General features: G+C 48.4%; 2 protein-coding genes across 46 annotated transcripts in view; one reads left to right on the top strand and one right to left on the bottom strand.

The window, feature by feature from the left end:
* Dgka (diacylglycerol kinase, alpha) overlaps positions 1-1838 on the top strand; it is a 26991-nt gene extending 25153 nt beyond the window's left edge. For 35 of the 43 annotated variants that reach the window (XR_015623736.1, XR_015623740.1, XR_015623746.1 and 32 more), the window contains 4 exon segments: positions 570-768; positions 866-986; positions 1154-1214; positions 1431-1838. Coding sequence is in view for 26 of the 43 variants with exons in the window: in XM_087555551.1 (XP_087411677.1) it covers positions 570-768; positions 866-986; positions 1154-1214; positions 1431-1514 (465 nt within the window). In the remaining 17 variants the exon portion in view is untranslated. 43 annotated transcript variants of the gene reach the window in all.
* On the bottom strand, positions 1837-12885 carry Pmel (premelanosome protein). Of its 3 annotated transcripts, XM_087557678.1 has the most exons (12): positions 12792-12885; positions 12462-12678; positions 7303-7413; positions 7027-7173; positions 6014-6148; positions 5690-5851; positions 4822-5460; positions 3783-3899; positions 3506-3590; positions 3195-3400; positions 3016-3103; positions 1842-2083 (listed from the first exon to the last, which is right to left on the bottom strand). In XM_087557678.1, exons 6-12 carry the CDS (start codon positions 5769-5771, stop codon positions 1951-1953), a joined length of 1350 nt encoding a protein of 449 aa, XP_087413804.1. In that variant the 5' UTR covers positions 5772-5851; positions 6014-6148; positions 7027-7173; positions 7303-7413; positions 12462-12678; positions 12792-12885; the 3' UTR covers positions 1842-1950.

Genomic DNA, 12885 nt, shown 5'->3' with positions numbered 1-12885 from the left:
CCAGCCTGACAGCCTGAGTTCAATCCCCCATGACTCAGAGGGAATAAGGAGAGAACCAACTCCTACAAATTGTCCTCTTGACTGCCACACAGGCATACATACATGTGCCCATCCCTCACATACAGACAAAGACCAGATACATTCTTTTGGAGGCAGGGTCTCTGTTGTGTAGATCTGGCTATCCTAGAGCTCAAAATATAGATCAGGTTGACCCCAAACTCGCAGAAATCCTTCTGCCTCTGCCTCCTGACTGTTGGAATTAAAGGTGTGTGCCACCAATGCTAAGCTAATAAAGATATTTCTTAGGTGGTAGTTTAATCCCAGCGCTCCAGAGGCAGGGACAGGCAGGTCTCTGAGTTCAAGACCAGCCTGGTCTACAGAGCAAGTTCCAGGACAGCCACCGCCACTCTTTTCAAGAGAAATCCTGTCTTAAAAAATCTACTGTCTATCTGTTAGGTCTTTTTTGCTCTCCTCTCTTGCATGCCTCTTAATTCTGGCAGGAGCAGCCACACTTTGTAAGGTGAGCTTTTACGTGTTCCCTACCTACCGCTCTGTCCCTCTCCCTTTAGATATGTGGGAAGCTGCTGGATCTGAGTGACCTGTCCCTCGAAGGCATTGCGGTATTGAATATCCCGAGCATGCATGGTGGCTCCAATCTCTGGGGTGACACCAAGAGACCTCACGGGGATACGTGTGGGATCAACCAGGCACTGGGCAGTGTGGCCAAAATAATCACAGACCCCGATATTCTCAAAACCTGTGTGCCAGGTGAGACAAGTGCCCAGGAGCTAATGTGGGCAGGATCTGAGGGGAAGGTTTGAAGCTTCCAGGAGAACCCGCTTCCTTCTGCTTCTAACCCCCCCAGACATGAGTGACAAGCGGCTGGAAGTCGTAGGAATAGAGGGTGTGATTGAGATGGGTCAGATCTATACCAGGCTCAAGAGTGCTGGACACCGGCTGGCCAAGTGCTCCGAGATCACGTTCCAGTAAGGGTTCCTGAGGGGAGGGAGGTGACGGTTCATGGGAGGGGGGTGGGGCTCATTTTATTGGGTCTGTCTCCATGATAGAAGGTCTCAAAGCTAACCCGAGAAAGCAGAGTTTTGATGTTTGGCTGGTAAGAATATCTCAAGCAGTCTTTCTCGACCTTCCACAGGACCACAAAAACCCTCCCTATGCAAGTTGATGGAGAACCCTGGATGCAAGCACCCTGTACAGTGAGTATTGTCTATGCCTGTAGAGGCTGGACCCTAAGGCTCCTGGAGCCTAAGTCTCCATTCTACAGCTTCTTTACTTCTCCCTGGCACCCCAGGTTTCCCTGTGCACCATTATTCCCAATCTCCGGTTTTCTCAGTAACCCCAGAAACTCATCCCGAACGCTAATGCTCTAAGGCACCGGGACAGGCTTCCAAATGTGATCCCTTCTTTTTCAGATCAAGATCACCCATAAGAACCAGATGCCTATGCTAATGGGTCCGGCTCCCAGTTCCTCCAATTTCTTTGGCTTTTGGAGCTGAGGATGGATGCCATCTGCCTTGAGCCCACCTCCCTGTTCCTGGAGATTTCCCACTATCTAGATGCTGCCACACCTTCCTGCCAGCCCAGAAGGATGTTCCATCACCTTCACAGTATTTATTATCCTCCGCCACCTCACTGCTCCCACACAGACATCCTTACACAACCAGCGATGCGTAACCTTGAAAATGCCTCATCTAATAAAGTGACTTTTTCCATCACTGGGATATCTGTTAAAATGAGCGACACATCTCTTTTTACACCTTCACCCCTCTACAGACAGATTTAAAAGCAGACAGAACAAATAAATGAACAAAGAAAGCCTACCGCAAGGTTCTGAGAATTTATTTCAGATATTGGTTGGTAATCTTGGAGGGAAGACTGCAGAAAATACAGGCACTGCTGTCAGCCCCAGGAAATCCACAGCATGGAGAATGCTCAAACCTGCTGCCCGCTGAGGAGCGGACTGCTTTCACCGAGGCGGCGAGCGCAGAAGACTGGAGGCAGGCGCAGCCAGTGAGTGCTGCCATGTGGCGTTTGGGAAACTGAGTCCTGCTTCTTAAGTCTGTGCCTAGTATGGAGAGAAGAGGGGAGAGTGGTAAGCAAGGACGGCCTGCCCGTGCTAATCCTGTATCCCACGTTTACTTGGCTTTGACTGGAGCTGTCTCCCCTCTTCCTTACTCTACCTAGTAATTTTCATCTTCCCTTGTCTCTCTAGCCACTGACATACCTCCCCCCAACCCCTATAAGTACACACACACACACACACACACACACACACACACACTCTCGATTCACTTACCTCTGCCTCCTGAATGCTGGAACTAAAGGTGTGTGCTATCATGTCCTGCAGAATTTACCTTTTTCATGGGGGAATAATGTGCTTTACCTCAACTGCCCTGCTTTTTTTTTTCTTTTTTAATTTTACACTTTTATTTACTTATGGGTGGCGGTGCATGGACCACATGTGGAAGTCAGAGGGAAATTTAGGGGAATTTGGTCTTTCCTAGAACCGGGGATTGAATTCAGGTGGTCAGCCTTGGTGGCAAGTGCCTTTCCCCACTGAGCCAAATCACTGGCCTCTGACCCACTCTTTTATTTATTTGTTTGTTTGTTTGTTTGTTTTATGCATGTGAGTACACTGTCACTGTCTTCAGACACACCAGAAGAGGGCATCAGATCCCATTACAGATGGTTGTCAGCCACCATGTGGTTGCTGGGATTTGAACTCAGGACCTCTGGAAGAGCAGTCAGTGCTCTTAACCACTGAGCCATCTCTCCAGCCCTTGGCCCACTCCTAATATTAACAACAGCTGCACGTTATCAATCACTTCACTCTTGTTTCTACCCTAGGAAGACTATATCCCGGGCCTGTCCACCCCGGGCCCTCTCCCAGACACCATGCTTCCTCCCACATGGGAGTAGTAGTTTTGTACCCCTGAAGGAAGAGGGATTGGTGGTAAAAATGGATGAGGACCTAGATACTGGAGAGCAGTGTCTTACCTATATATCAGAGATGCAAGGACCACAGCCACCAACACCAGTAAGACACCTACAAGCAAGGGAGCCTGCCCAAGGCTGCCTTCTTGACCTGTAAGCAAGAATCCCAGATGTTACTTCAGTGTCTGTTCCCTCTCAGCCTCTGTCCTTCCATTTCTTCTAGTTCTTGTTTAAGTACCTACCAGGAACAACAAGTTGGGTGCTGGCCACTGCCAGGCTGTTGGCATCAGCCAAAGACACATTGAGGCAATAAGTCCCCAAGCCGCCTTTCAGTATTTGGTGTAGAACCAGCTGGCAGTCTGGGCTTGGTGGCACAGGCTGGCACAGCCTCTGGGCAGGGGGCTGGCACCCTGGTGATGAAATATCCATGCAGGCTTCCTTGGGTAGCCTGAAAGAGTATGAGTTTGCATCGAAGGGTCTGGGAAGGGACAGAACTCCAGAAGGAGTGACAGTCATCCTCAATGGTTAGCAGGACAGCCAGCAGGACACTCACCCGCCTCGGCAGGACACAGTCAGCTCAAAGGCGTCCCCCTCACTGGATGGCACAGCCTGCAGGATCTCAGCACTTTCAATACCCTCTGCAAGGTTACAACTTTTTAAGTTAGGATTCCTCTACCAAGACCATAAACAGGAAAGCCCAAGGGGTGTTCTCCCAAAACTATCTCTGCCACTGGGGTATTCTCAAGTAATTTCTCTCAAGGTACATCACTACAGCCAGCCCTGGAAGCTTCTGCCTCCTTTCCTCAGTCCCCAACATAGGCAAGACTCACGGACGATATCCAGGGTGAGGGAAAAAGAACCATATCGATATAGAACACAATCCAGGGGGACTTGTCTCTTCACAAGCATTATGGTGTCTGTGTCATCCAGTAGACGGCTAACGGACCCTGTCAGGGGGAGATTTGAGGGGACAGAGTCAAGACCAAGCAGGCCTTGTCCCAAGTACAGCCAGAGCTACAGGATCCTACAGTGACTGGCTCTGAATCAACCAAGATCTGGTAGGTCTCATATGTAAGGAAGCTATGTTAGGAAAAAAAAGGTTTTTTTTCCCACCTAGGGAAAGAGATCACGTACACGCACGCGCGCACACACACACTCCAATTCCAATACTGGAGAAATGGCTCAGTGGCTTAAAGTACTGGTTGCTTGTGTAGATAATCTGGGACTAATTCCCAGCACCTACATGGTGGCTTACAATCATCTGTAACTCTAGACTCAGGGCCCGGGATCCAGTGCCCTGGTTTCCAGGAGTATGAGACATACAAATAGTACACAAACATGCAGGTGTTTGTGTATTATGCAAACCATGCATACGTTTTTTTTTAACTAAGAAAAAAATGACAAAATATTCTACTAATATTTATCTTGTCCCACACTGGGCTAGGTCCTGGACTAGACATCGACCTGTGTCAATCTGTTCAGCATTAGAAATGGCAGAATCGGGGTGTCAGGGTCTGAAATATCTGCATTTTTGCTTGAACAGAAAATGTGACACAATTTTGTTAATAACCATAGGCTGTTCCCTTGGCTCCCTAGCTGTTATTCTTGGAGATAAAAAAAAAACAAAACAAAAAAAAAAGCAACCAACAAAAACCAATCCCGTTCTTCCCTGGTGGCCCAGTGAAGACTCCTTTCCTGAATTCCACATCTCTTGCATGCAGCTAAGACACTCTGTAGGCCTTAGAGCCAGTGAGAATTCTGAACGGCCACAATGCTAAAGAGAGGACTGGTTAGCATCTGAGTTTGGGTAAGACTTCAGAGTGGAGAACTGACAGCCCACCTCCGAGAACCTCATTCACGTGCTCTTACCTGTAGAACTTGGTGTGGGCAGCAGTGGGCTGGCATCTGAACCCTCGGGTTTAGGGGTGGGTAATTCTTCAGCAGTAGTTCTCACCAACTCTGTGATTGTTGCCTGTGCAACTGTGGTTCCAGAGGGCCTTGCGGGTATGGTACTCTCTGGAGTTGACATCTCTGCCAGCGTCGTATCTGTGACCGCTGAGGTCAGCATCTGTTCAGAGGTCGTAGCTGTGACCTCTGTGGTTGGCACAACCGTGGTTCCAGGGGGCTCTGTGGTCGGCATCTGCCCCTTTGTAGTGGCTCCTTGCCTGGGCGTGGTTCCAGGGGGCTCTGCAGTTGGCACATAGCCATCTGTGGTACCTGGCACTGGGGAGGAACCACAGGAAACAAGAGGAATGGCAGCTTGCAGCACCACATGGGCAGTGACTGAGCCTGGCTCCAGATAAGTGTGAGTGACGTCAGGTGCCCGAGAGATCAGGGTTCCAGTACTGTCTCCAAAGTCCCAGGTGTAGGAGAGGTCAGCCTCAGCCAAATAGCCACTGGGGTCGTGGAGCTGAAGGGCAAAGATGAGAGGATGGTTTCTCAGGAAGCGCTTGTTCTCTCCATCCAAGGCCTGTAGCTGGGACACACTCACGGAGAAGGGCACCTGGTCTGCAGTTGGGGCCAGAAAGACCAGAGCGGGGACCAAGTCACATCTCTTTCCCAGCCACATTCTCCAGGTACAAGCTGACTAGCCAGGTCTTTGTCTCTAAGCCCCACATTTCTCTGCCCAGTCTTTCTGCCCCTCCCCTCTGAAAGTTGGATACGACTTCCTCTTTCCAGTCCAAGTCCCCACCTCATGCCCTTTGCCTGTCTGGCCTTGTTCTTCTCTTCCCCTTACCAGTGATGGTGAAGGTTGAACTGGAGTGAGCCAGGGGCACGTAGCTCTGGGACCCCCGTCGGTGGTAGACAGTCACTTCCATGGTGTGTGTGCCCAGCCTTGCGTGACCCGTTGGAATGCTCAGCTTGGACTCCGGGCCCCCCAGAACTTGCCAGTATTGTCCTGAGAGAAAAGCAAGGAAGGGAAGGCAATTGGTCAAAGAGAACGGAGAGGTGGTTTGAAAAGACTTCAGAGAAGGGAGGTTGAGGATGCCCTCCAGGTGTCTGGAAGGGCGGGCTCCTCAGGTAGGATTACAGTTGGGAGGGGGCTGCTAGAAGATCTCACCCCAGGTCTTCCAAACATAAACAAAGCTTCTCCTCGGAGGCTTGGGACCAGATGGGCAGGGTCCACCGTCAGGGAAAATGCAGGCATCATCAGGTTCCCGTGGATACACTGGCTGTCCTCCCCACACCTGGCTCCCTACAAAGTAGTAGACAGCATCAACCTCAAGCTCCATCATTATTCTGTGTGCACTCAAGCTCCTAAGATAGTCCCTGGGATGGGCTGTGGGAGTGGGAGTGCGCCTTGGCTAGAACTGCAGTCTCCATGCTATAACCCACGCGGGATGGTATAGAGAGTCGTATCACAGAGAGCATACACAGAACACCGGAGGCCCATAGAATGAAATGTTTGCAGTGACTGACTGTACAGGGAGATTCGGGGCAGCAGCAGCAGCAGCAGCCAACAGTAAGTATTTACTATAGGTCCAGGCAAGTCTGCTGAGCACCTTATATCGACGAGCCTGTCTTTACCTTCCTAACATTCTGTGGAGGCCACACCCACTTTATAGACAGGAAACCAGCGCACAGCAATTTACCCGTGCAGGGTCAGAGCTAATGATGGACTTACATCTCAGCCTGTACGACTTCAGCCATCTGTTGTCCTCCGATTCAGAAACTATCATTTTGTACACTTGCAGTATGCACTGACTATAACGAGTATAAACATCACTTGGCTTTTTTGTTTTGTTTTTGTTTGTTTTAGGATTCTATGGGGGGGGGGCGGTTGGGGATTTAGCTCAGCGGTAGAGCGCTTGCCTAGGAAGCGCAAGGCCCTGGGTTCGGTCCCCAGCTCCGAAAAAAAGAACCAAAAAAAAAAAAAAAAAAAAAAAAAAAGATTCTATGGGGGATAAAGGTCGATGGAATAGCATTTGACGAACATGAGTGAGGCCCTAGGCTTGAACCCCAATACTGTTAAATAGGAGAGGAAGGGGTTTGTCCCTGGGCTTACTGGGGATACCTCGGAATCTGAGCCCCAGGAATGAGTAAGGCTCAGGAGGTACTGAGAAAGGTGCTTACCATTGATGATGGTGTTGTTGACCCAGATAACCTGACCATCCGGCAGTACCTTTTGACTTCCAGGGAAGTGCAGAGCAATGGAAAAGGAGGTATTTGCACCAACCAGTGTAGGGCCATCATTCCTGACCTTCAGAGACACCTGGCCACCTGGGAAGCAAAGCCACATTAGCCGAGACCCTGGCTCCCCCTCTCCAAACCTCTTTCCCTACCTGCTTCAATTTAACCCCATTCTTAAGTTTCATCATATCCCATTTCCCCAGAGTTTCCAAATCCTACCTCTCCAGCAGTTAGACCCCTGCACCTCTGTCCACTCAGGGTACAGCTGCTTATTCCAGACTTTAGTTACAAGTTGCCTCGAGACGCCATGCCAGTCCTGATTCCTGGATCCTAAAAGAAATGTACCGTAAGATCCTGGGATCCTTTACCCCTTCTCAGGGGGCAGTCCCATGTCCTGTGCCATCTCACTGTTAAATTCGAAGCGAAATTTATTTTGGAGGGATGGAGGGCAACACTGAGACCCAACATCTGTATGCACTGTACCACCAAGCTATATTCTTAGCCCTCTTTTACTTTCTTTAAAATGTTTTTATTATTTTTTTTAAAGCTGGGCTGTAGTGGTGCATACATTTAGTCCCAGCACTTGGGAGGGAGAGGCAGGTGAATCTCTGTGAGCTCAAGGCCAGCCAGGCTTACAAATAGCGCTCCAGGATGGTCAGGGCTACATAGAGAGACCCTGTCTTTAAAAAATCCTAGAAACGAAAATGTTTTTTGAGATAGGACCCCACAATGTGGTGACCTAGAACTCACTCTGTAGACCAGGCTGACTCAAACTCAGACTGCCTCTAGAGCTCAAGAATTAAAGACATGCATCATCACACCAGAAATGGTTTTTCATTTAAATTATTTATTATTTACACACACGCACGCACACACAAACGCACGCATGCTCACACAGGGTTTCTATGTGTAATGGCTGGCCTCAAGCTCACAGAGATCTGCCTGTTTCTGTCTTCAGAGTACTGAGATTAACAGTGTGTGTTACCAAGGCCAGCCTATTTTTATTAATTTTAATGTCTTTAAATAAATTAAATAAATACTGGATTCCCTGGTTTTGGGGTTATAGACTCAGGGGTTACTGGAGAGGATACTGGGAAGGAACTCAGGTCCTCCGGAAAGGCAGCAAGGTCTTGCTGTGAACCACTGAGAACCGCCCACCCCACCCCCGCCGCGCCCCCCTTCCGCCCCGGCTGGTTTTATGGGAACTTGATATAACCCTGAGTCATCAGACAGGAGAGAGCCTCCACTGAGAAAATAAATCTTCCATAGGATTGGTGGCATAATGGAGGGAGCCTGTCGGCATTTTCTTAGTGACTGACGGGGGAAGGCCCAGCCCACTGTGGGCGGTGTCATCCCTAGGCTGGTGGTCCTGGGTTCTATCAGAAAGCAGGCTGAGCAAGCCATGGCTTTTACATCAGCTCCTGTCCTGTTTGAGGCCCTGTCCTGACTTCCTTCAGTGATGATCAGTGATGTGGAAGTGTAAGTCAATTTTGTAATTCTCTACAAAGACCAATCAGCTTCAAACTCACAGAGAAGACCCATCTGCCTCTGCCTCCCAAAAGTTGGGATTAAAATTTTAAGTCACAAGGTTTAGAGAGACGGCTCAGTGGTTAAGAGCTCTGACTGTTCTTCCAGAGGTCCTGAATTCAAATCCCAGCAACCACATTGTGGCTCACAACTCTTTGTAATGAGATCTGATGCCCTCTTCTGGTGTGTCTGAGGACAGCAACAGTGTACTTATGTATAATCAATCAATCAATCAATCAATCAATCAATCAATCTTTAAAATAAAAGGTGTGAGCTGCCACGCAGCCCGGACTTTGTTTTTAAACTGGCCCATAATCACCATAAAATCTGCCCCTCGGGCTGGAGAGATGGCTCAGTGGTTAAGAGCACTGACTGCTCTTCCAAAGGTCATGAGTTCAAATCCCAGCAACCACATGGTGGCTCACAACCATCTGTAAAGAGATCCGATGCCCTCTTCTGGTGTGTCTGAAGACAGTGACAGTGTACTCGTCATATATAAAAATGAATAAACAAAATCTTAAAAAAAAAATCTGCCCCTCAACTCCCCCTCCTTCTCTATCTCTTTGGTTTTAGAAAAGGGTCTCCTGCATCGCAGGCTAGCTTCAAACTTCCAGTGTGGGAGACAATAACCCTTAAGTCCCAATCTCCCTGCTTTTACTGTCTAAATGCTGGGGTTAGGTATTTGCTAGAATCACAGCAGGGCTGGAACCTGGGGATTTGTGTGTGTTTGACCAACTCTAACCTCTAAGCTCTATTCCACACTTCAGATTCATCTTAGTTTTTGTTTTTTATTTATTTTTTTCAACAGAGTTTCTCTGTGTAGCCTTGACTATTCTGGAACTAACTCTGTAGACCATGCTGGCCTTGAACTCAGAGATATGCCTGCTTCTCCTTCCTGAGTGCTGGGAATAAAGGCATATATCACCATGGCCGGCTCAGATTTGTTTTTTTTTTTTTTTAAAGAATATTCATTCTTGCTGGATGCTGGTGGTGCATACCTTTAATCTTTACATGGAGAAATCCTGTCTCAACAAACAAACAAAAAATAATATTCATTTTTAATTGGTGTGTGAGTATGTGTGTGTGTGTGTGTGTGTGTGTGTGTGTGTGTGTGTGTGTATGCTTGGTGACCCCTGAGGTCAGAAGGAACCTCTGATCCCCTGGGTCTGGAGTTACAGTTAGTTGTAAGCTGCCATGTGGGTGCGCTGGGGACTGAATCTAGGTCTTACAAGAACAGTCACTGAGCTAACTCTCCAGTCCTTCAGAGACTTTTTTTTACATGGTGGAAAGGCCACTGTGGCATCAGGGCATGTGCTCAGGAGTCAGCAGCGTAGGATCACCATGAGGTTGACAGCATGAACTACAAAGTGGATTGTAGAGCAACCCAGTCTAAAGAACTTTGTCTCAGAAGGAGGAGGAAGAAGAGAAGGAGAAGGAAAAGGAGGAGGTATTGGTGTAAGGGAGGAAGAAGAGGGGGAGGAGGAGGGGAAAAAAGAAAAAAGGAGAGGGAAGGAGGGAGGGAAGAAGAGAGGGAGGGAGGGAAAGAGAGACAGAGACAGACCAGGGAGAGGAGGAGAGGAATAAGAAGCAGGTACAGGGGCTGGGGATTTAGCTCAGTGGTAGAGCGCTTACCTAGGAAGCGCAAGGCCCTGGGTTCGGTCCCCAGCTCCGGAAAAAAAAAAAAAAAAAAAAAAAAAAAAAAGAAGCAGGTACAGGTTGGAGGTGGGGACAGAGCAGACATAATTATTATAATTTAATTGGGTATAGTGTGTCACATCTGTAATCCCAGCATTCAAAAGAAGGAGCAGGAAAATCACTGCAAGTCGGAGGCCAGCTGGGGTTACCCTGGGAGACCAGAGCTAAAATGTATGACTGAAAAGAAAGGAATAAAATGAGCTTCCACATCCCTTACCTGAATCCAGATCCCAGATCCCACCAACAGTTTGATACATTTGCTTTATCCTTACTGCTTGCTGGTCCTGTCTGAAGTTTGTATTCAGAAGAAAAATCTTGGGCAAATGAGGTGGCTTATGGGGTAAAGATGCTTTCTGCCTAGCCTAATGTTCCCCAGACTCACATGGTGGGAAAAATACAAAAACTAAAGTCAGGGTTTGAAATGTAAGCACAGTGCCTTAAGAACCTCGACCTGTGGGTATCAACAGAACATTTGCACATTAAGGAACTCCATCTCAAAAAAGAAATGAAAAGAAAAAAAAGCCTGGAAATTGCAGTACAAATGAAGAAGCCAGATTAAGGAACTTTCACACACACACACACACACACACACACACACACACACAAGCACACGTATCAGCACAGAGAACTGTCCTTAACCCAAGTCTAATGTCCACAGGAAGGAAGCCCAGGGTTCTGCTGGGGGTTTGGTCTATGCTCCTCTCAGCCACTGAAGAGCAGTCATAAGATGCACCATTCTTTTTGACTGCCCGCTCTCCCTCCTCAGCAGCAGGACATTCCAGACGCTCTCACCACCCTTCACTCCCTCCCCTTGCCCCTGTCACGAGGCCTCAATCCCCCAGAGTCCTTTCATGTGATGCTCAGCTGAGACCCTTCTAGACCTCTCCCAACCCTGGCACATAAGTCCTGGCTGTATTCACCTGCCCCAGCCCAAGTGCAGAAGGCAGTATGTATCAGTTTGGTCTTGTTGAACACCCTATTCTTTTTTACTCTACATCTCCTACCACTAGCACTTAAGATATTACCCAAAGGATCTCCCTGCTCATGTCACCTCCGTGGGCACAATAGTTTAAGTCTGTAATCCCAGTACTTAGGAAGTAGAAACAAGAGGATCAGGAGTTCGAGTCCATCCTTGGGTATATAATGAATCTGAGGCTAGCCTGGGCTACACTGGACCTGTCTTAAACAAATAAAAAACAAACAAAACTATATTCTCACCAAATCAAATAGAGCCAGCCTGAAATATTTTTACTTGTCTGATTAGAAGGTGGAAATCCAGAGCAGCTAATAGCACTTGCTCCTGACCACACACACTCACCTTCTATAGACCCCAAAGCCAGCAGAGCACCCAGCACAAGCACAGGAAGGAAGCACCTTCTCTGGACACCCATACTGGTCCTCCTTTCAGCAGCCAAAGGTACCAGGGGGTGAGAATGAGCCCCTATATAGAAGGGGATGCTCATTTGCATAGGCCTTCCTCCTCTCCCTCCAGAGGAGGGGAAACCTGGGAAGAAGGAAAGGGCCGGAACTGATTTCATCCCATTGCTCCAATGACAGTGTCTGGTTTCACTGGGTCACATTCACTGACACACACTTATTCTGGAAAGAGTTCGCTGATGGGCAGCCGCAATTCATATACTTCACAGTCACAGTTCAGCAAGGCAGAGTCAAGAGAATTGAGTCAAACCAAAGAGTTCCTTAAGACAGAAACAGCACCTTTATCCAAAAGCAGCCAGAAGGGGCTGGGAGTGTAGATTGCCAGCAATGAAACAACACAAGCAGCCAATGAACCCCGAAACAGTGAGACAGTATTAAGCTAGGCTGAGAAACGACTCTGTTATCTAGCCAAAGAATCCTTTACAATAAGAGTCCCGATTGATTTTCCAGCCTGGCCTACAGAGCGAGTTCCAGGACAGCCAAGATTACACAGAGAAACCTTGTCTGGGAAAAAGAAAAGAAAGAAAAAGGAGGGAAGGAGGGAGGGAGAGAGGGAGGGAGAGGGAGGGAGGGAGGGGAAGAGGGGGAGGGAGAGGGAGGGAGGGAGAGGGAGAGGGAGAGGGAGAGGGAGAGGGAGAGGGAGAGAGAGAGAGAGAGAGAGAGAGAGAGAGAGAGAGAGAGAGAGAGAGAGATTGAATTCGTGTTCCACATGGCCTCACCCGGGAAACCGAGCCAAACGGATCTCTGTGAGTTTGAAGACAACGTGGACTTTTGAACGCATTCCAGCCAACAAGGGCTGCATTATGAGATGTTTCAGAAAAGCAGGTGGGAGTGCTGGAGAAACGGCACCGCTGTTGAAAGCACAAGCTGCTCTTGCAGAAGACCAGAGTTCGCCCAGGACCTCAGCTCCCGGGGATCTGCTGTTTCCGTGAAAACCTACAGATACGCAAACACACACCTAATTTAAAATACGTATTTTTTTCTTTTAAAGATTCCCAGGTTTAGTTTTTTAAAAGAGACTTTCTTGGCCAGGTGGAATTTAATCTCACCCAAGGGATGGTGAAAATTGTGAGGGAAAGGTAAGAAAAATCCGTAGACCAGAAACAACACCAGTTCTGGCCCGCGGAACCTAAACCAGGAACT

This window comes from Rattus norvegicus, chromosome 7 (genome assembly GCF_021556685.1).
Source record: "Rattus norvegicus strain SHRSP/BbbUtx chromosome 7, alternate assembly SHRSP_T2T, whole genome shotgun sequence".
NCBI classification, from domain to species: Eukaryota; Metazoa; Chordata; class Mammalia; order Rodentia; family Muridae; genus Rattus; species Rattus norvegicus.
Note: the sequence above shows the minus strand (reverse complement) of the source record. Positions and strands in the feature narration are given on the sequence as shown.

Coding starts and splice junctions, on each gene's coding strand:
- Pmel (XM_087557679.1), bottom strand. CDS start 5,771: ATGGAAGTGACTGTCTACCACCGACGGGGGTCCCAGAGCTACGTGCCC. Junction 3,401..3,505: donor ACTGTGTCCTGCCGAGGCGG/GTGAGTGTCCTG, acceptor ATACTCTTTCAG/GCTACCCAAGGAAGCCTGCA. Junction 3,104..3,194: donor CACCCAACTTGTTGTTCCTG/GTAGGTACTTAA, acceptor TCTTGCTTACAG/GTCAAGAAGGCAGCCTTGGG.